This window comes from Manduca sexta, chromosome 14, assembly GCF_014839805.1.
Source record: "Manduca sexta isolate Smith_Timp_Sample1 chromosome 14, JHU_Msex_v1.0, whole genome shotgun sequence".
Taxonomy (NCBI): Eukaryota; Metazoa; Arthropoda; class Insecta; order Lepidoptera; family Sphingidae; genus Manduca; species Manduca sexta.
The window spans coordinates 8,380,235-8,403,420 of NC_051128.1; the positions used below are offsets into that span (position 1 = coordinate 8,380,235).

At 34.0% G+C, this 23,186-nt stretch overlaps 2 protein-coding genes across 6 annotated transcripts; one reads left to right on the top strand and one right to left on the bottom strand.

Annotated features, from left to right (window-relative positions):
* Positions 1 to 8: 8 nt before the first annotated feature.
* Positions 9 to 5,819, bottom strand: LOC115447633. 4 transcript variants are annotated; one of them, XM_030174794.1, is made up of 17 exons: positions 5,296 to 5,819; positions 4,607 to 4,833; positions 4,437 to 4,499; positions 4,083 to 4,297; positions 3,476 to 3,755; positions 3,271 to 3,389; positions 2,847 to 3,119; positions 2,596 to 2,723; positions 2,268 to 2,316; positions 2,104 to 2,196; positions 1,821 to 1,859; positions 1,636 to 1,668; positions 1,353 to 1,508; positions 935 to 1,129; positions 304 to 677; positions 177 to 238; positions 9 to 102 (listed from the first exon to the last, which is right to left on the bottom strand). In XM_030174794.1, exons 1-17 carry the CDS (start codon positions 5,588 to 5,590, stop codon positions 82 to 84), a joined length of 2,622 nt encoding a protein of 873 aa, XP_030030654.1. In that variant the 5' UTR covers positions 5,591 to 5,819; the 3' UTR covers positions 9 to 81. The 4 variants fall into 4 exon arrangements, with proteins under 4 accessions (XP_030030654.1, XP_030030653.1, XP_030030656.1 ...); XM_030174793.1 differs by having other exon boundaries at positions 9 to 238; XM_030174796.1 differs by lacking the exon at positions 1,353 to 1,508 and having other exon boundaries at positions 9 to 238.
* A 3,343-nt stretch (positions 5,820 to 9,162) lies between these two features.
* Positions 9,163 to 22,142, top strand: LOC115447637 (HEAT repeat-containing protein 6). 2 transcript variants are annotated; one of them, XM_030174801.1, is made up of 16 exons: positions 9,163 to 9,477; positions 9,553 to 9,801; positions 9,941 to 10,195; positions 10,415 to 10,624; positions 10,963 to 11,247; positions 11,637 to 11,848; positions 12,014 to 12,243; positions 12,920 to 13,227; positions 13,424 to 13,631; positions 13,854 to 14,017; positions 14,330 to 14,452; positions 15,078 to 15,202; positions 16,499 to 16,586; positions 17,935 to 18,159; positions 19,319 to 19,534; positions 21,261 to 22,142. In XM_030174801.1, exons 1-16 carry the CDS (start codon positions 9,325 to 9,327, stop codon positions 21,516 to 21,518), a joined length of 3,309 nt encoding a protein of 1,102 aa, XP_030030661.1. In that variant the 5' UTR covers positions 9,163 to 9,324; the 3' UTR covers positions 21,519 to 22,142. The 2 variants fall into 2 exon arrangements, with proteins under 2 accessions (XP_030030661.1, XP_037294572.1); XM_037438675.1 differs by lacking the exon at positions 21,261 to 22,142 and having other exon boundaries at positions 17,935 to 18,155; positions 19,319 to 19,436.
* The last annotated feature ends 1,044 nt before the right edge of the window (positions 22,143 to 23,186 follow it).

Below are 23,186 nucleotides of genomic sequence, written 5' to 3' on the forward strand. Positions count from 1 at the left end.
TAAACATGTTTGAAAGGAAACATTTATTCGAAACTAAAAGTACATACATCTAAATTAATTAAAATGTTTTAGAAATAGTAATCATGAGGCTTGTTCATCTTCCTGTAAATAAGAGTTTTTTTTTTATATTAGTTCTCATTAGAATGACGAAACAAAAATATAAGTACATATCTTACTTCTGAGGAATACAGGGGCGTGTCCCCAGGTAATCGTAATCCTCCTGAAGAATGTTGTTTTCCTATAGAAAGAAAAAAGATAATTCTCAACAAACTATATGTTTTGTAAAAAATAAACAAAACTTACCAAAATTAGCCTTGGGCTTCATAACGGTATGCACTTGAGATTTGGAGGTTCGTCTCGTTTCTTCCAAGTGTTTTTGATTCTTTTTCTGATACTCTGTGACGGAGATGGCAGGTCGCATTTTGGCAAACTCGATGCTTCGTATGGAATTCTCGAGTTTTTGCTCCATTTGGTCTATCGTGTTTACGTAATCTGACGATATTTTCCGTGCAACTTTCTTACCGTGTTGCAAATTAAGAACATGTTCGTAAGATTCTCCCTCTGTGTTGGCAGAATGCCGAAGGTACCTCTCCCTCGTATTTTCGTCACTCTTTATACGCGAATTTGGTGAAAAAGTTAGAAGTAGCATATTCTTATTGCGGGTTTCGGACATAGGCCTAAAACGTTACAAAATACTATACTGAAATAATAAGCTATAGTATCAAAAATGTAAATTAAATTTATTTTAACAAATTAAATTATATACAAAACAAAAATACAAATTCTAAGCACTAAGTCACCACACAATTTATATTGAATTCCAAAGCCTTTCCTTGTTCCAGACAATTTGTATGTCTCTGTAATTATACGAATGGTCATATTACGTCCAATAATATAATCAATTGATTATTTTCTATTCTTGTTTCATACTCACTTATAATCTTTTAATGTAGGTCCGACTAATGGTTCTTCGTGTGTCAAATCATCGTATAATCTGGTAAGAACAGATTGTCTCTTTACTTCAGTGTCGGAATCGTAGACCTCGGGAGCTCGCACGAAACCGGTGGGTCTTCGTGGAGGAATCGTGCGCGATGATGTTCCTGCAGCCGTAGGGGCTATTCGCACCTTCCTGATAAACAAATAAAAATATCGGAGATGTTAGGACGACGGACGGAGAGTACTAAAATTTTTAATATTCCATTAATGCCTACACAAGAATTATTTTTTTCAGCTAATTTGACTGGATAGTAGATGTTTATAGACTATTAAAATAAAATAAGTTTAATAAATAACAAGAAGCGCTACCGCAACGTGTCTTAGGTTTTAAAAAAATAAATATCAAAAATAACCACCTAGTCATGGCTGTGGCAGAGTCTTCTTCCTCGGCCAACATTGTAGTGGACCTAATAGCTCTTTCCAAATCTTGCGGCCTTACAAAGCCTGTCTGTCGGCGCTTTATTTTTTTGTGTCCTGTTTTACCTATATCTGGGACGGTTATTGACACTTTTCTAAAAAGAAAAGAAAAAAAATATTGATGAAATATTGGTATCCAAATAGGTACCTATTCATTTAATTTTAGCATTTTGGACTTAAAATTGTTGCCATGAAAGAATTTGTGATCAGAAAACCACTTACTTATCTCGTGATCGGTACTCTACTGATGCCATGCTGTAAGAAACAAGATATATTTTATTTATAGGTAATGGATCTTGATGAGAAAAATACTCATTTCATATTAAAATATACCGGTAATTAACAACTAGATGTTTTGTATTTATATTATAAGTGGGTATACGTATAGTAATATGATTTTGTCTTACCGGAATTTCCTTAGTTCGTTATCACTTATCAATTCAGACCTGAAATTTTAATATGGTAAGGTCAGATATATCATTTATAATAATTTTAACAGAATTATGATAATAGGTCGTTTTTTGTATTTTGTTTTGATCCTTTATACTATCGCTAAATATAATAAAAAAAAACTTCTTGCATCTTCTACGCAGCACCAAATAGTTTTAGAAATGCACAAATCTGACAGCAGATATTGTTATAAAAATCGATGTGTCTTTAACTAACAATAGTTAAGTAAATAGACTTTACTTTCTGGACTCGTCAAATATATTGAGCTTCCCAACTCCTTTTGCGATGCCTCGTACGATGTCACCTGCAAAACTCACGCGGTCCACGTTTAGCCTAAAAATAATCAGAATTTGTAGTGTTCCTGGCGCCCATTTGTAATTGATTACTTGTTTATTTATATTTACTTTAAATATCTTCTGATTTCTCTTTCTTCAAAAGATTCCAAAGATTCCTCTGGAAAGCAAGTCATCTTTTCATTATTGTTGTTCGTTGCATGCTTGTTGCTTTGACGTCGCGTCGTCAACGATTATGCAACGGGTGGATTCTCGATTGCGAGGCACAAATATAATATAGGGAATAATAGTTCATATCGAAATAATATACATATGATAAATAAATAAAGATCCCTTTCCCATCTAGAGAATTTCTATACTTCCACATTCCACGTCCGTTAAGAGTAAACAACTAAGGGCTACAAGTATATTGGTATCTAACAGGATTTTTAAATCTTACGAGAAGATACATCTGATTCTTCATCATCCAATTTGAAAAGTTCCGATGGAAAGGGAGAATGTTTCACAATCTTCTTAGAGGCATCTTTGATAAGATCACTTTCTAGACAATAGTCGCCTCTTAAGAACCTAAAAGCGTTATTCGGTGTATACACTTTGCCATGTAATTATTTACGAATTTGTCTAACATGTCATAGTAGTATAGAAGTTTATCATATTACTATTCTGTATACGTATTCAAAAAATTCTTACTTTCTCAAGTCGGGTGTGGAATCAACTTCATCTCGATACGGCACATCGGTTAAAGGTAAGTAATAAGGCAGCTTTGGTTTCAACACGGGGCTGGCGGTTGCTCCAAAAGATACGTGTTGGTAAGAATATTCTTCTGGCTCGTAGTCATATACTTCAACGTCAAAGTCATTATTCTCATTGTCACGTGTAGGAGAAGACCGCGATACTATCCGGGTTTCGTTCACTTGACTCTTCTGTAATTGTTTTTCTATATCTTCTTTCTTTTGGAGAAATCTAGAAAAAGTCGTTAGGGTTACAACTTATAATACAATAATTTATTCCTTCCTCGGTAACTGGCTTGGCTTCAAATGTTCATAAATTTGTGAATTATTTCTGGTAGCAGCTTTGGTAACAAAAAATAAAATTACAACAACAGTAGAGAAACCTTTGCGTAGAGCGAATACCAGCGGCTTCGTTTTCTGATACGTCGGTGGCAGCAGCTTGCATTTCTAATGCAGCTAAACGCCTCGCCTCAACTTCTTGAAACACTTTATCCAATATTATCTGACGAATATTCAAAAGAGTAACATGAATAATTGCAAATATTTAGGAATATAGTTTTAATTAAAATTTATTCACTGTCTTTCTACCTCATAAAAGAAGTTCGCTAATACTACAAGATCTTCAATGTGTCCATCTATGTAGTCAACTGTTCCTTTATTAATTGCGATATCCTGACATTCCATATTTAATATGCCTGCTTTGTGTATTATTATTTCTGACGTTGGAGATTCATACCAAGTAGGCACATTTTCAATTTTCTGTAGGGTACCTTCTCCTTCGATTAATTGACCAAACGCAACATATTTGTGTGCCATCCATTGAGCCGGTTGGAGTAGAATGAAAAATTGTGTTGAGCAGTCCATATGCCTGCAAAATTATGTTATTATTAAAATATATACTAAAGTATATAGACAAGACATGATAAAATTCTCGAAGATGATCTTCGAAGTTAGTCAGACAATTTTAAACTACCTACACCTATAGGTATTTCGTATATAATATGTCCTCTCCGTTTCGGCCCTGGCCCACTCCCAGCCTTGTTTGCATCAGTGCCAGTGACATTGTCACCCCGGATAGTATACCTACCCTCATTTATTCGAATCGTAATTAAATGTTTGTCTCATTATACTCAGGGTTCCGTTAGTTGGTAAAGAAATACAACGCATGTTAAACTAAGGTTGAATCTAACTTTACCTGCCGTCATTAGCCATGCAAAGTACTCCACGTCTGTCGTGCGGTACAATAAAATTCTCGCACGCCAAATCTGTGCTTTTTAAACCATATCCGCCGCATTGAATCCAACAGTCCTTAACAATCCTATGTACCGGAGTGCCTCCATACCCGCCTTTTTTGCTTTTACACAACCGGAGAAAGTTTTCACTCGTAAGTGGCAATAAATCTGCGTAAAGCTGGATACAATAATTTAGTTATTAGTTATTATTACATAATTAAGATACTATAAGTTTTAAATTAAAACACAAATATAAATTATGTATGTACTAAATACATTCAAAATAGGAATTATAGAAATGAAAAAAAAAATCTTACCATAAATATCATAGTACCAATATGTTCATCATTTATAGAAAAATGCATGTATGCACACGGTCTCTGAAAAATAAAATACAGTTAAATTTTGTTCTTCTAGATACGTATAGTTTTGAATCTACTATAAATTATAACACAACCTGTTACATTATAGATTTTTTTTAACTTACACCAGATGACCTAATAAAAGTCGCAAACTGATTTATACTCTCTTGATAATAATCTGGGCAGATGTGGTAACTATATTTTGTTTCTATTAAATTTTTAAGTTCATTTTCGCCTCCAAGCAACTTGTCATTGAGGAGGACTGCACACTGAGACTTGAGACAATAAGCCAGACCTCCAAATCGAAGTTTCAAATCATTCCACACGTACGGCCATTCCACAGTTGTTACACCTGAATAAATTATAATCCTAAAGTAAATGCCGTATTATATGGTAGAACTATTATTTTTCTAGTTCTACCGGTTTAGGAATAATATAAAATAGCTTCTAAACCGCGAAAAGCAGGGCCATTAGCGACTGAAGTGCCCGGGAATAGTTAAAGAGCTAGAGGTATATTGAAATATTAAACTACTGTGAAGCGAGGGAAGGTACATTTTAAGACATTATGTAAGTAAGTATGCATTTATCGATTTAGAGTTTCCCTCTAGTTTCTTCTAGTGGGACGATTTTGTTAAATGAGGTCTATAGATTCTTGGTTATATTGAGATGGTTACAGACTAATTATTATATCAATCAATATGTTTTGCAAAATTATTTTTTTCGTACTTAAATGTTAATAGGCCGATAGTGATCCCATCTAGCGAAAAGTTTGTTACAGATTGATGGCGGTATAAAAATAATTATTTGAATTTACCTCGTATAACAGGAGCTTCAAAATTCTTGCTCCTGTACTTGTGTAGTCCTTTAAGTAAATGTATGCAATATATGAATTCTTTCGTTACTCTGTTTCCAATAACAGTAAATTGAGCTCTATTTTTATCAGTCCCTTTTTTGTTTTCCTTAGGAAAGACGGGATTATTAATGGAATTATGGGCGTGTTTAATTTTATTTGCGTATTCATCTTTTATTCTTCTTTCCCAAGGATGATGTGAAATAACTTTCGCATTTTTATATCCGAGACACTTTTCGCTATTATTCAATAAAGGCATGGCTTAAAAAATTTGATTGACTAACATTACATTTACAATAAAATTTGTTTCAATTGCTTTATTTTTAAAATGTCTTCATGATGGATAATATATGTGGTTTATGCATATTTTTAAAGGTTCTATTTTATTACTAATGTATACTTTTTACAGTCTTTTTATCTACATTTCTTACATACGAAACGACGACCAGAGACCAATAAACTAGACGACGACTGCGTTTAATTGGTAAACTAGTCGACGTCGAGCCGTCTGTCTTCATACCAGTTCAGAAATGTATTGTGGTTTAGGAGTTTGGTCTTTTTCTATTGATGTAATTGGGTATTTGACATAGTAAAGAAATAAATAAATTTGGTATTGAAGATTATATAATTTAAGGTGTTAATTAAGAATATTTGACTTAAATTACAAATAAAAATTATTAAATATTTTATTTTCCTAAATAAAAATAAGAGTTTTTGAATCTGTGCATCATTTACAAGAAACGTCTCAAACGACCAAGACTAGAGAACGTGACGTCACGATGTATTATATGTAATGTCTTGTCTTTTGGTCTTGTCATTCCGAAAAGATTTTGGCGCGTTTCATTCACAGGTTTCATTAATATTTATATGATTAATTCGTGTCCAAGGTGCACTTTACCGAAAAACACATGGAAATTGGTTTTATTAAAGCTGACAGTGCAAATTTGCCAAAAATTAAGTCTTTTATGATCGCAAATTTCTTTGCCTCAAACCCGGACTTTTGTTCGGCAGAATTTAGGAACGCGGAAACTTCATTGTAAGTACAAAACTGTCCTTTTCTGATATTTTGTTCAATTCACAATAGATTACAGTCTGATTTATGTACTTAGCCTTTTTTTTGCTATAAAATAACCTTTGTGTCATGCATTTGATAGGTACATGTTTACTTTGTAGACTATAAATACAAATAATGCATTATTACGTTACCAATAAAATCATAACTTATGAGGAATCTTACTCTGATTAGGTACCTGTTATTTGTGCAAAATCTTTTCAACGAAAAGTTTCTCGTATTGTGGCTATCTGTGATGCTTTATTTCTATTTTTACAGATCATCAAGACAGTTGTATGGTGATGATGCTAATTCATATGCTAACTCAAATCCTAAAACATCAAGCTGATTACAAAGTGCCCAACATTCTTCAGTTCTCGATACATTATTAGAGCATCAAGTATAAGAAAGGAAGTGACTGTGAAACGTTTTTAGCCAAAATTAATGGTGTTTTTACACAAGAAAATATAAATTTTGTGGAAAGTCTGACTCGAGCACAACACAAAATTCAAGCATGGCATGAGTTAGGTATTATTTATTTATAGGTATTTGATTGTATTTTAAATGTGATGTTGCCCTTTTAAATGTGATTTCATACTGTAAGGATTGAACTAATAAGATATTTAAAATCAATGTTCTAGAGCAAAATTCTCAACTTGGGGTCGGTGGACATATCTAGAGTCGGCTGATTTCAATGTTAAAGCTATATGAAGTTTCAGGTTGTGCTTAAGAGAAGCATTTTATTGTGATTTAAGGAGGTCTGTGGTGATCATCTTTGCTCATTTAGTGGTCCACAGCTAAGAAAGGTTGGAAAATGCTGTCTTAGAGTAATATATATTGAATTATATGTTTCCATTTGAGATGCAATCTCAAAATGTAAATTAGTCTTGTAGCTTTACTAGTCTTTGATGTTTGTATTCACATTCATATGTGTTGGGCACCCATTCTACAGGGCATTCTAGTGGGGATATAAATGTATATGTGGCCACCAGGCAGTCATTAGTTTAACATTTAAAAAATGAATTTTCTTTTCAGGAATAAAAGCATCAAAAGCATTTGATGTTTCACGATGCAAAACAACTGTTGGATCCTTGGTTGCCTTAATAATGGGAGCTAAAGTACCAGATACTCCAACCATAAAAAGAGGAAAATCATTGGTAGAAGTAGTAAGAAAGGAGTTGGAAAAAAAATATGGCAAGATTGCAGAATGTGGTTTTATTATCAGCCAAAAATTCCCAATGGTAGCTGCATCGCCAGATGGTATTTTAAAGAGTGACACAGTTATTGAAATTAAATGTCCAATGAGCCAAAAAGTTTTATATATTATATATGTATCATAAATAATAGTCCATGTAATATCAATAGAGTATGATGAGATCAAAGTAAATGGTATTTTATCTAAAGTTGTAATGTTTTGGAAGAATAATGTTTACAATCTATTGTAAAAACTTATTTTTATAACTTAATATAGGAAAATAAAACATTTTATTCTAAATTTTGTTTTTATTCGTCAAATGTTTTTAATTAAGGAGCCTTGTAAATTAATTAAGGCACATGCAATAACAATGCAATCGTACAAAAACTTAATTAAATTTGTATTGACAACTGAATAAGGTCTTAACATTGAAAACTCCCTTAGACGTCGGATGACTCTTTCAATGTGTATCAGTAAACTTGTTATCTCCTTAGTTTTTCGAACTTCAACTTTGGTTTAATTGGACTTAACTGATACACTTGGCGGTCTCACTAAACTACATCTCTTTTGTAATAACAGTTGCTCAATATGCTTGAATCCTCTATCAGCTAGTATAATCGCACCAGGTTCCCAATGATCTAAAAAGTTGCAATTTTCAACCAAACATACATCGCTAATCCTGCCACCATAACCAGGAGAAATGTAGTTAATAATACCATCAGGTGTGCTACTTATAAGGTATTTTATTGTATTGGCCTTTTTATAATCTTGAATAATAAACGAATCTCACGTATTGTTTACATTGAGACTATTACATCATGACGTCACACCATTTATTTGTCACGTGACTTAGCGTTTCAGCGGGAAACACAAAATGTATTTATTAAAACTGTCTTTTTGCTATTAAAATGGCTCTAAATATAAAAAAAATAATTGTAAAGCGTATCTTTAGAGACTCTAGAACATTTTAAAGTACTTTACAAAAATTTGTCAAATACCCAATTGTTACAAAATTGCCTGCCAAGGGGACAACCCCCCCCCCCCCCCGCCCCCAGATCAGGCGGTGAATTCATTATGCCTACTACTTAATAAATAATATATTTACTTGACCAAATGACAAAATATTATTTACACTAATTACTAAATCACTAAACTACAAAATTTACAAATAATTACAACGCAGATGATAGGAAATATTTACAAACTTATTTAACAAAAATCAGAAATATAAAAAAGTACATCCGCCACGATCCGAAGTTCCCCGCGCTTCTTTGTATTTTTTTTATATATGGCTACAAGCACTGTGTTGTTGTGCTACACCAATGTCAATAAATTTATATTTATTATGCCACTGTCAATGTGGGACGTCAAGTCACTGATGCCAGATTTGCAGAATTATCTTGAAATTGGAGTTTATTGAGACGCTCGGATGGCGAATTTAGGTCAAAATTTATATTCGGATATATTTTTAAAACGAAAGATATGTATTAGTTGTCTACCCTTCATGAAATTTAACCATGGAGAAATTTTATTACTGGCGAATAAATATTGTTTTGGAGGTATTTCAATAAACCATCTGACAACCCTACGTCAAACGTCAAATGTCACCTAAAACAGTGGATTAAGGATTTAGAATTATTGAATTGTTCTTCTTGTATTTAACAACAAACATTGAAATTAGTTTTAATAATGTTTGCTTAGATTTATAAAATTATTTAAAAATATACCGTTAAGTATTAAGTCTAACATGGATATTAATTTATCACAGCACTTTTCATCGCTTTGCGGCGAACTTTGTAATCTTCTTTACTTAAAAGACTACAATAAAACTACGGTCAATGCTCTAATAGACGAACTCAACGCTCAACCTTATAAAGCAGAGCTATTTGTTCGTAAAAACGTAAGTCACCGTCTAGTAAAATTTGTTGAACTTTTGCACTCTATACACCTTGCGCCCATGTACTATTATTTTTAGGATGCAACAACTTTAATCACCGCCTTATGTCTTGCTGTAAAGCCTGCAGACGAGTTTTTAGCCACAAAAACATCACATTTGATAAACAGCCTTGTAACAAAACAAAGTTTACAATTTGGCTCTGACTATTTGGGAAAGGTAGTTTTATGGCATATAGAGTGTGTCAAGAGATGTTCTGAGATAATTTTACCAGATATCCTTCATAATATGCAATGCATTTTGCAGTATCACCCTCAAGCCGGTCAAAAGGTAAACTACAATAAAGTTATGACAATTTTCCTTTGAATATCCTGTTAACATTTTATTTATTTTGCTATTAATTATAAGGATCTAGTGCTATTATAAAATATATGCTCTATGAACTAGTCTTCTAAATCACTAATATTAGTTTACAGATGAGTTGATTGGTGTTAATGGGATCATCATAAGTATAATAGAAAACAATAAATGCATACATGTGCAAAATTCATCTCAGATATATTTACTTGCTCTTAAATGTGTGGCAAGTTTAGTTACAATCACAGACGATAAAAATTCAGAATCTTTACTCAGTACTTTTGATAAAGAGAAAATTTCACAAATAGTTGTTACATTCCTTATGAAGGGTTGTACAAAGCAACAGGATCAATCTCTGTATTGTAAGGTGAGTTTAATAAATGCAGAAATGTTTAACGCATGATTATGGGCTTGCTTTATTTTTGCCTATGATTATGCTTGCAATATATATAAATATGAATTTACATTATCATTAATGCTATAGATTGCTTATGATTTTAATTATAAGCATTGCTTATGATTATAAAGAATCTGTTTCAACCATTTTTCTATTAAAAGATAGAATAAAATGTATATATTTTTTCAGATTGTAATAACAGCCCTAAGAGTTTTATCTCAGTTATATTTCAATGATCATAACATAACAATTCCAGTACCAGAAGTAATAGGTATATGCAGACATTTCATATTATATGGTCTAAACTACCAAGCTGCTAAACCAGAGAAAATAATGCCTTCTCAACAGACTATTGCGGTAACACCAGTGGCACATTGTCCTCAAACCAAGGGTGGAAAGGTAAGGATTCTTCTATTATACAGCAATACAGTATTTGACAGTGTTTGATTTTGTACATTTTTTTAATATGTAACAGCAATTAGTAGAAAACAAAATGCTTTTGTAAAAACAGCATTAAAATTCAATAAGAAATAAGGCAGTAATTCAAATTTCAAATATTGCTACATGTAGGAGTGGACATAAAGTGGGGTTAGTGCTTAATAACTTTGTACAAGAGATTTGTATGCAAAATTTTAAGCTTCTAGAGCCAACATTAAATGGTTTATGTTGTCCTGTAGCCATCATTAAGAACTAATTGATCAGATGCAACAGAATAAATTAGCATATTTTTTCCATAGAAACAAAAATTAAGAAAGCAAAGAAACAATGCAATAGAAAGTCTTAAGAAGGAGATACCCGTCTCTGACCGCAGTTTGATGAAAGATGTGGACAATTTTGAGAACAACTCTGCGTATAAACCAGCGAGTAGGCATTACTTGGAACCTCAAAAAGCCAGCAATACTTGGGTTCTGACTAGTGATTCAGATATGTCCGATGTGGAGAACAATAGAGACGCTAAACTTATTGCTTTGAAATCCAGAGTAAGACAAAGTGCAGCAAATTTATTCCTTGTTTTGATTAAAGTAAGTTACTCTAATATTTTGTAATATTACAATTATGTATTGTGAAACATGTAAAAGAAAATTACAAATTTGTAAAAGAAAATTACAAATTTTCTTTTAGATAGTGTTTGGGTTTGTGAACATACTTAAAGTGTAATTCAAATAGTTTATTACAAATCAGATTTACATAAAAGCTAGTAGTAAATTTCTTTAAATTGTAAAAGATATGTATGTAATCTTTAGATAGATTATGAGTAGTTACAGTATCGGCGCGTATGCACAACATCCGTAGGAATGCGAACACATTAAAGGACAGTGGCGGTGGTTGGGGTTACAACAAAATAAAGTGCATTCTTTATCACAAGATTCTCAATTTATTGTAATTCATTGTACCTTGTTGTTTATTTTAGGTCAAAGAAAAGAAAGATATATTTGGATACTGGTGGGCATTATTACCTGATTCACCTGATCCTCTAAACTGGTCTGCGGATGAAGCAGCTAAAAAGACATTAGCTTATTGTGCTGTGACTGACCCAATAGCAAGCAGCAGGGCCAGTGTACTGAGTGTTATTCTTGCACTTTTATCAGGTTCCAGAGTATATTTGTCCCAGGCAGAAACTAGGTAAACATTATATTATAAACATTATATTTTTACCGCATTCAGTGTTAAACTGTATTATGAAAATTTTAATTATAGCTATCTCCAATAATATTGTCATTATACATTTTGTATATAATTATATTATGTGGAGAAATTCTATCCTACATGTATTTGCTTATTTTTCAGTAAAAGGGACAATGCTTCATTCATTCCTTTCTCTATTTCACTGGGTTATGTGATAACATGTATGCATAAAGTTCTAGTCAGTATACTAGACACTGAACGGAGTCATGCAGTTATCATAGTTGCACTTAAATGCTGTGCATCCCTTGTACAGGCTACACCTTATCACAAGATGAAAGAAGGACTGATAAGTGATTTAGTAAGATCTACAAGGAAATACCTTGTTCATAGAGGTATGATATTTTGATCAATGAAGATTTATGTTTTATTTGCAGATACTTTTTGTATTTTAATAATAATTGTCAAGTCACAAATTATAATACTTTTTAGGATTTTATTGTAATTTATTTAATGCTTTGTTTTTTCTATACACAAAATCTTGAAACAAACAGACTGTGATACAATTTGTGTCCATACTTAAATTTATACATACATACATACATACATAACATCACGCATTTTATCCCCGATGGGGTATGCAGAGGCGCAACTAGGGCACCCACTTTTCGCCAAGTACGTTCCGTCCCATGATGTGATAGGGGGCGAGCCTATCGCCATATCGGGCACAAATTCCAGACTCCGGGCTGATACTGAGCAGAAAAACCCAAATATCACTTTGCCCGACCCGGGATTCGAACCCAGGACCTCAGAGCGCTATTGTACCGGACGTGCAATACAACTACGCCACCGAGGCAGTCCTTAAATTTATCTTCCTATGAATTGATATTCAAGCGCACAAATAAATCGATAATACTGCATTTACATTTCATTGATACAAAGGAACTCTATTTTTCAATGTGTATAGTTGTATATATAAATTAACAAAGTATTGTATGTATAATGCACTAGTTTCATTGGACAGGTATCGCTTTTAATTATTTTTAATTTTTAATCTTTTATTTTTTATAGATTACACATTACAAGTTGGAGCATTAATTACAATGGGATGCGTCTTATCCGTGGACCCTAAAACCGATGAAATAATTAAGGCCGTAGAAAAGGATACTGCAGAAACAACTTTTAATCAAATGAAATTGAACACTGATGACGAATGTGAAGATTTTGAAGAAGGTTACTCGGATGACGAAATGTTCACAGTTAACACGCAATCTACAAATAATGAACAGAATGAAGACTGCGGTTTATATTTCAAAAGTTGGATATTAGATATTTGTTTTAAAAATATGGGTTGGATTGTTAGGGATAATGAAATCACGGTATTGTTTTTATTTGTTTTATCGATTTCCACAAGTTTTAGAGGTGCTTTGTAAACTCCAAAAAAAATTTTTTTTTTTTCATTTCAAGTCTTCTCAATAACAGTCATAAATATTCTGAGAATCTTTAAATTTTGTTGAAGTAATATATCCCTAATTTTAATTACTTCTAAATAAATTAAAAATTTATTAATTGCAGAGAAGTAAAGCATCGACAATACCAGTAATACTAGAGTCTCTGCAAGTTCTATCAGCGATTGCGTTCCATCATTTGTATGAATTGCTATACTCGCACATCGTATTACTGGGAGATATTCTGAGTGAGATGCTGCAGCATGAACATCAAGATGTGGTGGTGCATTCCGCTAGAACAGTCAGTATTATCGGTGATGCTATTAGAAAATTAGGTAAGTTGTATAATGTATTTCAAGTAACCTATAATACATTTGTTGTAATTTAGAATTTTGTAAGAACTAGGGGTTGCGCTGAAATAGTGTACGGTACGCTTGCAGTTTATGTCTCATGCGTATTTTTGGTCTTTACAAGTCTGAGATGCGCAGACTCATACCCGTTTAAAAACACAAGTTTGCGTCATATTAACTGACAATCATTTTTATTATTTTTTACAGAACTAACAGAGCAAGCTCCACCTCTAAATCACTGCGTGTCCATGTGGGAGGGGCTTGTGACGCCCTTGTCGGCAGTATTGCAATGTCATGAAAATACCCCCGCCAAGGCGGTCGTGTGCGACTGTATCGCGAATATAGGCGAAAGATCGTTTAAAGAATTGCCGGTAAATATGGTTTTTGAAGTAAGCTAAATGAGATGGGGAAACTCGTGGTCAAAACGATTTTAATTTTAAATAGTTTTCTGTTGGTTTCATGATTTATGTTGCACGTGATGATGTTTACTATACTGAAAATTTCAATAAGCGATCCCGATAGGTAATCAAACGATCGCGAAAAATCGGATCGGTGATTACGATTGGGATTGTTTTTGAAATCTACCGGCAGAAGATATAAAATATAGTCGACTAAACAATTCGAAAACGTTGTGTCTGTGCGATATTAATACTTATCTCCAACACGGAATATTTTAATTGCAGAGGCGGCTGCAAGTCCTGTGCTGCGCGTTGTTGGTGGGGTCGTGCAGCGACGAGGAGGCGGCGGTGCGCGCCGCGGCCGTGCGCGCGCTCGCTATGGCCGTCATCTATCGGACGCTGAGAGAGGTCAGATTTTGTTTTTTTTTTTATATTCTATAGCCAAAGACCTTTAAATAAAATATTTTATAGCGATAAAGTCTTGGCGATAATTTTCTAAACGAGTAGATGTTGCCACCAAAGTTAAGATTCTATAGCTCTCGGTTGTGTATCAGGCAGGCGGAATGCCGTCGAACCTACATCATTTTACGTATTTAACGTGCGCTGAGCGATGTCTAGGATGAGTACGAGCACGAACGGATATTTTTGTATAAGTTTATCAGCGTGGAAGAACGAAACCGCCAACTTCTAACTTTATTTTTAGAGAATCTTAAGTCTTATTTCTTATTAATATTATTAATGCGACAGTTTGTGTAAATATATTTGTTAGAAGTAAAGTTTAAAACGACTTATAGTTTGGATGAAATTATGCATAAATGTAGATTGTAACCCGAGTAGATATATAGGGTGTATTAACACATAGCCTTTTTTTTTATCCCCATAATTTTCTTCCACTCCACACCAATGGATTATTTAAGTAGTTGGTAAGTGTATCATTTATTGTTTTAGTAACTTTTGTAGCGTAAGAGGCATTTCACGCTAATGTAGCCATAAGCAACACTAGTGGTTTTATAATTATTGACTTTATTTGCAGGATATGTGTTTTGTGAGTGATTGTGGTGAGAACATCTTGAGAGGTCTAGCGGAGCCGACGTTGGTGGTGAGAACCAAAGCCGCGTGGGCGCTCGCTAATCTTAGCGATGCGCTTGTATTGAACACGTAAGTAGATAGTTATTATTATCAATACTACTATAAATTACTATGTTATTTGCTTTTATGTCTGGCTTTCTCCTTATCACTGTGAGCAGTGATCGGACACATGGACTCCACTAACGTACGCCTAACGGCTTAGCGTATGCCTGTCCTAAAGTTATTGAGACGGAACTGTCAAAAGAGATTTCTTTTAGTTTCTTTAACTTTTTATCTAGTAGAAATTGTTTTCACCATATAAAAATTCAAATCCATAAAATAGTTTTATTTTAATGTCTAAAATCGCGTAAACATAAGAAATCATTATGACAATTTATTTTTTTTGTTAATTCCCTTACAGTAGTACAGATACCGTTTATACGTATTCTAGAACAAACGACCTCTAATTGTGTCTAATTACAATGTCTAATAATAATACATTGATCTGTAGGTTATCATAGAATACTTTATCTAAATGGATTTAGCACTTTATCCCATTAGGATGTTTTATATTAAAAACATTTCTGAGTTGCTAAGACCCTTTCTTAGTTCAAGAGGTTATCTGGGTAGTTTAATTAGAATAATCATGGGTCTTTTTAATATTAAATGCATATCAGACAGATAAGGCGAAAGGTGAAAGGTTCGTTTATACAGGGTGTATGTCAGAATCCGTCTAAGTAAATATCATCTCTACAATAGTTTTGCCTTTTTCTGCCCTAAAACCGGAGTTTGCAATCACTGTTGTATTCGGCTCGAAAGACTGCTCTTAACCAAATTTTACTACTAATCATGATTTTGTATTCAAAACTCTAATTGATACTAAGCACTCTTGGCGCTTAAGTTCAGGTGAGCGACTGGCTCGTTTTGTCATTTACGGGCGATTTCAATAAGCGATTTTAATTAACTTCGCATCGATAGCACATGTGAACATTGATCTGAAGTTATGCATAGGAATTCCTATAACCAATTGGTTATTGAAATCGGCCTGCATAAAAAAAATATTGGAAACGGTATAATGAGGGGTCGACCATTAATCACGTGAAGCTCAAATGGGCTCCCCCCTTCGAGCCTCACGTGATTAATAACCCCTCCGAGTTCGGAAATAAAATCACGAAATATCACAAGGGGGGGAGAGGGGGATAATATCATGTGTATTTATTTTTCATTGATCGCGCGATTTACTCTAAAAATTACAATATACTTTGTACCAAAAAATACACGTGATTTTGGGTATGGAGGGGGGGGGGGGGTTAAAAATATCATTAAAACATCACGTGATTAATGGACGACCCCTGAGCGGTATTTAACCGAAACTCGTCTTTATAGGGAAGAACCAGATATAGAAGACATTGACGACGACCTACTGATTCGTTTACTTGAGGTCAGCATTAAATGCGCTCTCGACAACGATAAGGTAAACCCAAACATTATTTGTACTACTAACTGTTATCATATAGATGTCCGGCTTTTACTTTTTTCGTCTCATATTTTTAGTGACACTGAAAGAGGTTATTATCTAAAGTCCAAATTCATATTTTGATATTAGATTTTTCAAAACATAGTAACCTTATAAGTGAGTATTATATTGTTACTGGTATATCTTTGTTAAATATTTCGGCAGTGTTTCCCATTATTGTAATATCTTACATAATAATTGTGTTCATTGATTTGCTCATCATCATCATCATCATCATCATTAACCTATATTTTTGTCTATTGCTGGACATAGGTCTCCAATATGCGCCATTTTACCCTGTCTTCGGCTTGTCGCATCCAGTTCTTGAGCTATCTTTCGTAGATCGCCACTCCACCTAGCTGGAGGGCGTTCCTACACTACGTTTGTCGAGTCGTGGTCTTTTGATTAGCTCACAAACTCATAATCTCTTGCTTCGACTATGCGTCACCATTGCAACAGGTGATTCGCCCAACCTTATTTATTTAAAAATCATAATTCGTACGCCCCTGCAATATGACGCACGCACGTAATGTTGTTGACTCATGGGGGATTTAAAGAAATGTCATCAAACAATGTACGTAGGCTATATTTATCTGGTTATTTAGTTAAGAGAGCTTAAAAAGTAATGTTTTAATTACTTGTAATTCTCTATTTAGTATTTTTAATAAATTGAGTAAATAAATGTGTCTCGTCTTAAAATTATTTCGATAAAATTAAGTCTATGGAAAGTTACATTTTCCATAGGTTATATCGTGATGTTTTCATAAAATGTTATTACTTATGTCATTTGATATCGATGAAAAGTTGTCGAAGCAAAATAATTGCTAACCGATATTAAGTCCGGGTCAGTAAACCGATTAATTGTATTTTGTACACGTGCGGATTACGCCTCGTGTGGGGATCATATTATCTCGTGAAGGAAAATCATATATTGTAAATTGTATTGAATATCAAGATAATATGAAAAGGTCTTTTATTCTTTTAATGTTGCTTTATGCAGAATATTTTCTATGTTTATAAAAGTAGCTTAAAAATTTTAAGTTTCAATTCGCCTTTAATCTTTTATGTTCTTATCAACAAACATTATTTTATTACGTTTGAGATTTTCGTAGTTTTAAAATTTTTCAGCTGCATTTATCGGAGTATGGGATCAATTCGTTGCACCTAACAGAATTTTCCTTTATGGGTTATTATTTATTTGGTTTATATAATTCATATTGTCGCCAACATTATCCAGACTCACAGGTCCAAAGTTCCAATACTAATCTTAAGTATCATCATGTACGACGTAAATATTGTTCGACAGATTAAAATGAGCGCAACCCGTGCCCTGGGAAATCTGTTGCGTCTAATAAAGAAAGATCGTTTGCAAAGGCATCCGCACATGAAGCCATTATGTGAGACAGCCATTGAGAAGCTAATGGACTGCGCTTGTAAAGTCACCAATATGAAGGTTCGGTGGAACGCTTGCTATGCAATGGGAAACGCCATGAAGAACGATCACCTTTTCTCGTGTTTTAGCGGTTGGCAAGTATGGAAATTGCATTATTAAGTTTTTTATTTATTGATGACATGTTTTTATATTATTTTCTAATGTCTATGTATATTCACATAGAACAAAGTAACATATTCAAAATATGAGTATGTTTAACAAATAAAATATTTGTAATTTAATTATTATTATTTAGTACCTATATTTAATTATAATATTTGCACTGTAATTAGAAAAAAAATAGAGGTAAAATAATTGATAATCTATACTATTATATAAAGCTGAAGAGTTTGTTTGTTTGTTTGTTTGTTTGTTTGTTTGTTTGTTTGTTTGAACGCGCTAATCTCAGGAACTACCGGTCCAAACTGAAAAATTCTTTTTGCGTTGGATAGCCCTTTGTTCGTGGAGTGCTATAGGCTATATATCATCACGCTATACCCAATAGGAGCGGGGCAGTAATGGCTAATCTCAAGAACTACCGGTCCAAACTGAAAAATTCTTTTTACGTTGGATAGCCCTTTGTTCGTGGAGTGCTATAGACTATAATATATCATCACGCTATACCCAATAGGAGCGGGGCAGTAATGGCTAATCTCAGGAACTACCGGTCCAAACTGAAAAATTCTTTTTGCGTTGGATAGCCCTTTATTCGTGGAGTGCTATAGGCTATATATCATCACGCTATATTCAATAGGAGCGGAGCAGTAATGTCTAATCTCAGGAACTACCGATTCGAACTGAAAAAAATATTTTTGTGTTGAATAGTCCTTTGTTTGTGGAGTGCTCAAAGTTATATATCATCTCGCTATGACCAATAGGAGCGGAGCAGTAATGAAACATGTTGCAAAAACGGGGAAAATTATGAGTTTTGAGAGCTTCCGTTGCGTGCGCTGCGTAAACGGTTAAAGTTATGCAACAATGATGTATGACGGGAATGTTTCACTTAAAAAGTTCTAAAAAATATATTATAAAACAAAGTCCCCCGCTGCATCTGCCTGAACGTATTAAACTCAAAAACTACCCAACGTATTAAGATGAAATTTGGTATGGAGACAGTTTGAGACCCTGGGAAGAACATAGGCTCCCGGGAAACTACTACTTTTATAACGGAAAACTTTAGCCTGAAAAACTTTATAACGCGGGCGGAGCCGCGGGCAAAAACTAGTTCTCAATAAATTGATGCAGGATTTTGTTGTAGAATGAAGTATTCCCTCGCCTATGCTCCCTGGCGCGCGAGTGTAAGAACCTGAAGGTGCGTATAAACGCGGCCGTGTCGCTGCGCGCGGCGCGTGCGCGTGCGCAGTACGGCGCGCAGTTCGCGGCGGCGTGGCGCGGCGTGCTGGCCGCCATGGACCACGCTGCCAACGTCGACGACTTCACCGAGTACAAACACAAGGACAACTTGATTGAACAGGCAAGGAATGAGGCATACATGCGTAGCATCTCGCCTTTTTCCCCTTTCAGGGGTAGGCAGAATATACTGTCATATCACCAGTAATGTTAAGTCCATGTTTAATAGTCAGCAAATATTTTGAACACACAACCGCGTGATAGGGGATTTTAATGTAAATAAACGCACATTTAAATATAAAAAAAATCCACCACACATTCGTGTCTCAAGATGTTAGCCGGCTGTTATAATAGGGGTTGGGATTATTGCTGTATACTGAACACGATTACAGACTCCAAGCTGACACAGCAGAAAAATCTAATATCACTGGCCAACCCGCGGATCGGACCACGTAACACGCTGTCCCCTTTCAATTGGCATACAGAACATCATTGCACAATAATTTCACAAAGATAACCTAACGTGGCCGCGTTATGAGTTTACACTGTATTATATTTATAAGCATAATTGTAAAATGTAGGTAGATATTGTAACTTTGACTTTTCGAATTACGTGTTGGTAATCAGTCAGTTTGCCCCGTGATTACGAAAGCGATAAAATCCGTGGAATAATTTTATTTCAATATCCAACATTAGCATAAACATAAGAAAACCTCAGAATAAAGTCCCAGTGTAGTAATGAGTAATAAACTATTGATAAAATACGTGTTATGACGCACTTCATTACACCGACCTCGGCTCGTCTCCTCCTATTACATCCGGCCTGTCTCTTATGACTTGCCTAAGGACTTGCTTGCACCGCAATAACGTGGGATTTTTTCATTATTATATAACGCTGAATAGTTTTTAATTTTTTATGAGAAAGTATGCCACAGTTTCATATTACAAATTATATTATATTTTGGTGCCTATTTTAGTTCGGTTCTCCATTTTAATCTGTATATATAATATTCGACAAATAATTGCATACACGCCTTTAAAGTCTTGAAAAAAATTATATGCTGTGTAAATTTTGACAGATGGAATGTAAATGGTTAGAATCGATATCGTATACTACGCAATTCCGCAGTGCGGACAATATTTAATCAATTTCCACCGATTGTTTTATATTTTCCGGTGATGTACGGAAATTAGAAGGTTTACTGAGTTTATTTCGAACTCAAGGTGTACATCGCAAAAATGTAATATTTACTTGTAATTTTATTGGTGTTGCTATCGTAGATGTAGGAAATCAGCGTGCAGGAATTTGCATAGTTGAAAGTATGTGATGGTCTATCCAATATTCGTTAAATTAAAAAATAAATGGATTACACTGGTTTCGATGTCTTGCCCATCAATACAAACCGTGCTTGCACATTCACAGTTGGCTTAGCAGCAAAAAATAAACAACGTGGTGCTACCTGCCCACATCGACCCTCGCCTACGAGACATCTACCATCTATCACCCATTGTTGATAAAAGTTTTCCTCATTATATAAGTGTTTTCAAATATTTGTGGCGATCACCGATTCAAATTACGCGCCCAAGCCTACGCTGCGCACACATTGGCGCTCGGCGTAGGCTCGAGCATGAGATGCGAACCCCGCGTGGCACACGACGTCTTTATACACGACATTTTGACTTGATTAAATTCATATTGTCTGTGATTGTGAGTCAACCAATAAACACTATTATATTGACGACAAGGTTTTTATTAAGTACACGTGGAGTACATATTTGATGAGAGTATGGTGACCCCATGAGCTCCACATATTCTTGACCATTTTCTATGGATATATAATTTGTTTCAGCTCTGCGTCACCCTGGCACATTTATGCTGCCTCATCACTCAGTCAGATTTAAGTGATATTCTGGATCCACTGGTTTTCCACTACGACTGCGCTAAAGCTCTGTTCACACAAGTATGCCACAGACTTCCGCCGGAGAATGCTTCTTGTTCGAAAATATTACAAGCAGCGAAATATGTGACAGTGGATTTAACAGCGTCTAATGATGCTCAGACACAGTCATTGACTATGTTGCAAAATATATTCATTTGGGACCTATAGTTTTGGAATCTAACTTGGTCAATGAGTAAAGATAGGTTGTGTGATATCTTCCTCAGTGTAAATTGTTTTATCGGTTGACAATAAGTTAAAGGCGTAATTGCGTTCAACTTATAGTTTTGGTGGGTTGAAATAATATTGATAAGAAATAATAAATAACACACTAATATATACAATGGAAAGTGATCTTTTTATTTATTTTTTTACCGTTAAATGTGATGGAAACTGATTAAATGAAATCGTGAGCTTGTTTATTTTGGTACGCGTGTTTACTACTATATCGTAGTAATCGCGGGAGTTGTAGTTGTAAAATCCATGTCATAACAACATTATTTATGTTACATGTGTGCAACTTATGTTTGTTATATTTATTTTTTCTAACCTGTTATGGTTTTGATAGGTAAATAAACAAGTTCAATAAATTATAATGTGTTTGTATGAAGATAATATACTTATAACATATGTAAAATATAGGCACGTTCGAACATTATGATGACCATGCATACGATGCTTATCTAACTTGTAAGTTAATATGTATACTAATATATCACGTACATACATTTATAGATAAGCACAAAGTTTCTTAATAACTTATTTACACGTTAAATAAAGAAAGTGAAAAAACAATTGGTTTTAATATTTTCATCTACAATGATTTTGATTGATTGATTTTCATTTATGTATATGAGACCTAATGTTTTCGATTTCCCGACTTTTTTATTTTCCGAGGTACGGGTATTATCTAGTTTTATGGAAGCGTGAAGAATGTTTTAAATATTTGATCAAACATAAAGTATGTATTTTTTTGTTAGTAGATTTAAGCAATCAGACAAGTGATTAGCATAAAGACCAAAATTAGAGCTAAAACCCTAAAAGGCAGTCAATTGTTCAGTTTTTTTTAATATCGGGGATGGGATTATAATTTATTTTTCTTTCTGAACATAGGATGGGGTGTAAATAGATATTTTTTTTAAACGAGCTTTAGATTGCCAAATTTACAACAGTCGACTTCCATAAGCAATATTTACCGTATAAACAACGGCAAGTTGACTACTACAAATTTTCAAGCTTTGCAAGACTTGCGGCAAGATCGGAAGTGTAGAAAACTATTGAAATATAGCCCCTAGTCGAAACACATGAAAATTCGTACGCAACAACGCTCCAAGAACTTGATAGTCAACATTTTCCATTACAAATCGAGAAAAGCGAATAGGAATTGCCATTTTCAATTGTAAATATTTCCTACGTCTGCACAACTTGTCTGGAATTAAGTAGTGTCTGTTACGGCACTGAACGTGTATATTGCTATAGTTTTGTTATGGTCTATTTATATGAAGTTTATGCCGTCTGCGTGCTTTTTGCATGTATCACGTTCCGCGCCGCATCAGCCGCAGTGAAACAGTTTGGCACGCTACTGCAATCCAAGAATAGACATTGAACGGCGTACATGCAAGGAACATCAATACTTATAAGGTCATTTCTATGGTAAAACTTTAAAGCGAGGATAGCGAATAGATTAGAAACAAAGCAATATTTAAAAAAAGAAGCTTTGAATGTTAAGGCTTTAAAGGCGGTGTTCTTAATCAATACTTAAATATTCAACAAACACCCATTTTATGATTTAGAAGATTTGCCTAGATTTATTAGTAGTTATATTATTATTAGTAGTAG

What these genes read in the sequence shown, in the direction of transcription:
- LOC115447633 (XM_030174793.1), bottom strand. Translation starts at nt 5,590, where the DNA reads ATGCCTTTATTGAATAATAGCGAAAAGTGTCTCGGATATAAAAATGCG. An exon ending in AGAATCAGATGTATCTTCTC is followed by an intron (nt 2,317 to 2,595) that starts GTAAGATTTAAA and finishes CTTGCTTTCCAG; the next exon opens with AGGAATCTTTGGAATCTTTT. An exon ending in ATATTTGACGAGTCCAGAAA is followed by an intron (nt 1,860 to 2,103) that starts GTAAAGTCTATT and finishes TTAAAATTTCAG; the next exon opens with GTCTGAATTGATAAGTGATA.
- LOC115447637 (XM_030174801.1), top strand. Translation starts at nt 9,325, where the DNA reads ATGGATATTAATTTATCACAGCACTTTTCATCGCTTTGCGGCGAACTT. An exon ending in AGCTATTTGTTCGTAAAAAC is followed by an intron (nt 9,478 to 9,552) that starts GTAAGTCACCGT and finishes TATTATTTTTAG; the next exon opens with GATGCAACAACTTTAATCAC. An exon ending in GAAATACCTTGTTCATAGAG is followed by an intron (nt 12,244 to 12,919) that starts GTATGATATTTT and finishes TATTTTTTATAG; the next exon opens with ATTACACATTACAAGTTGGA.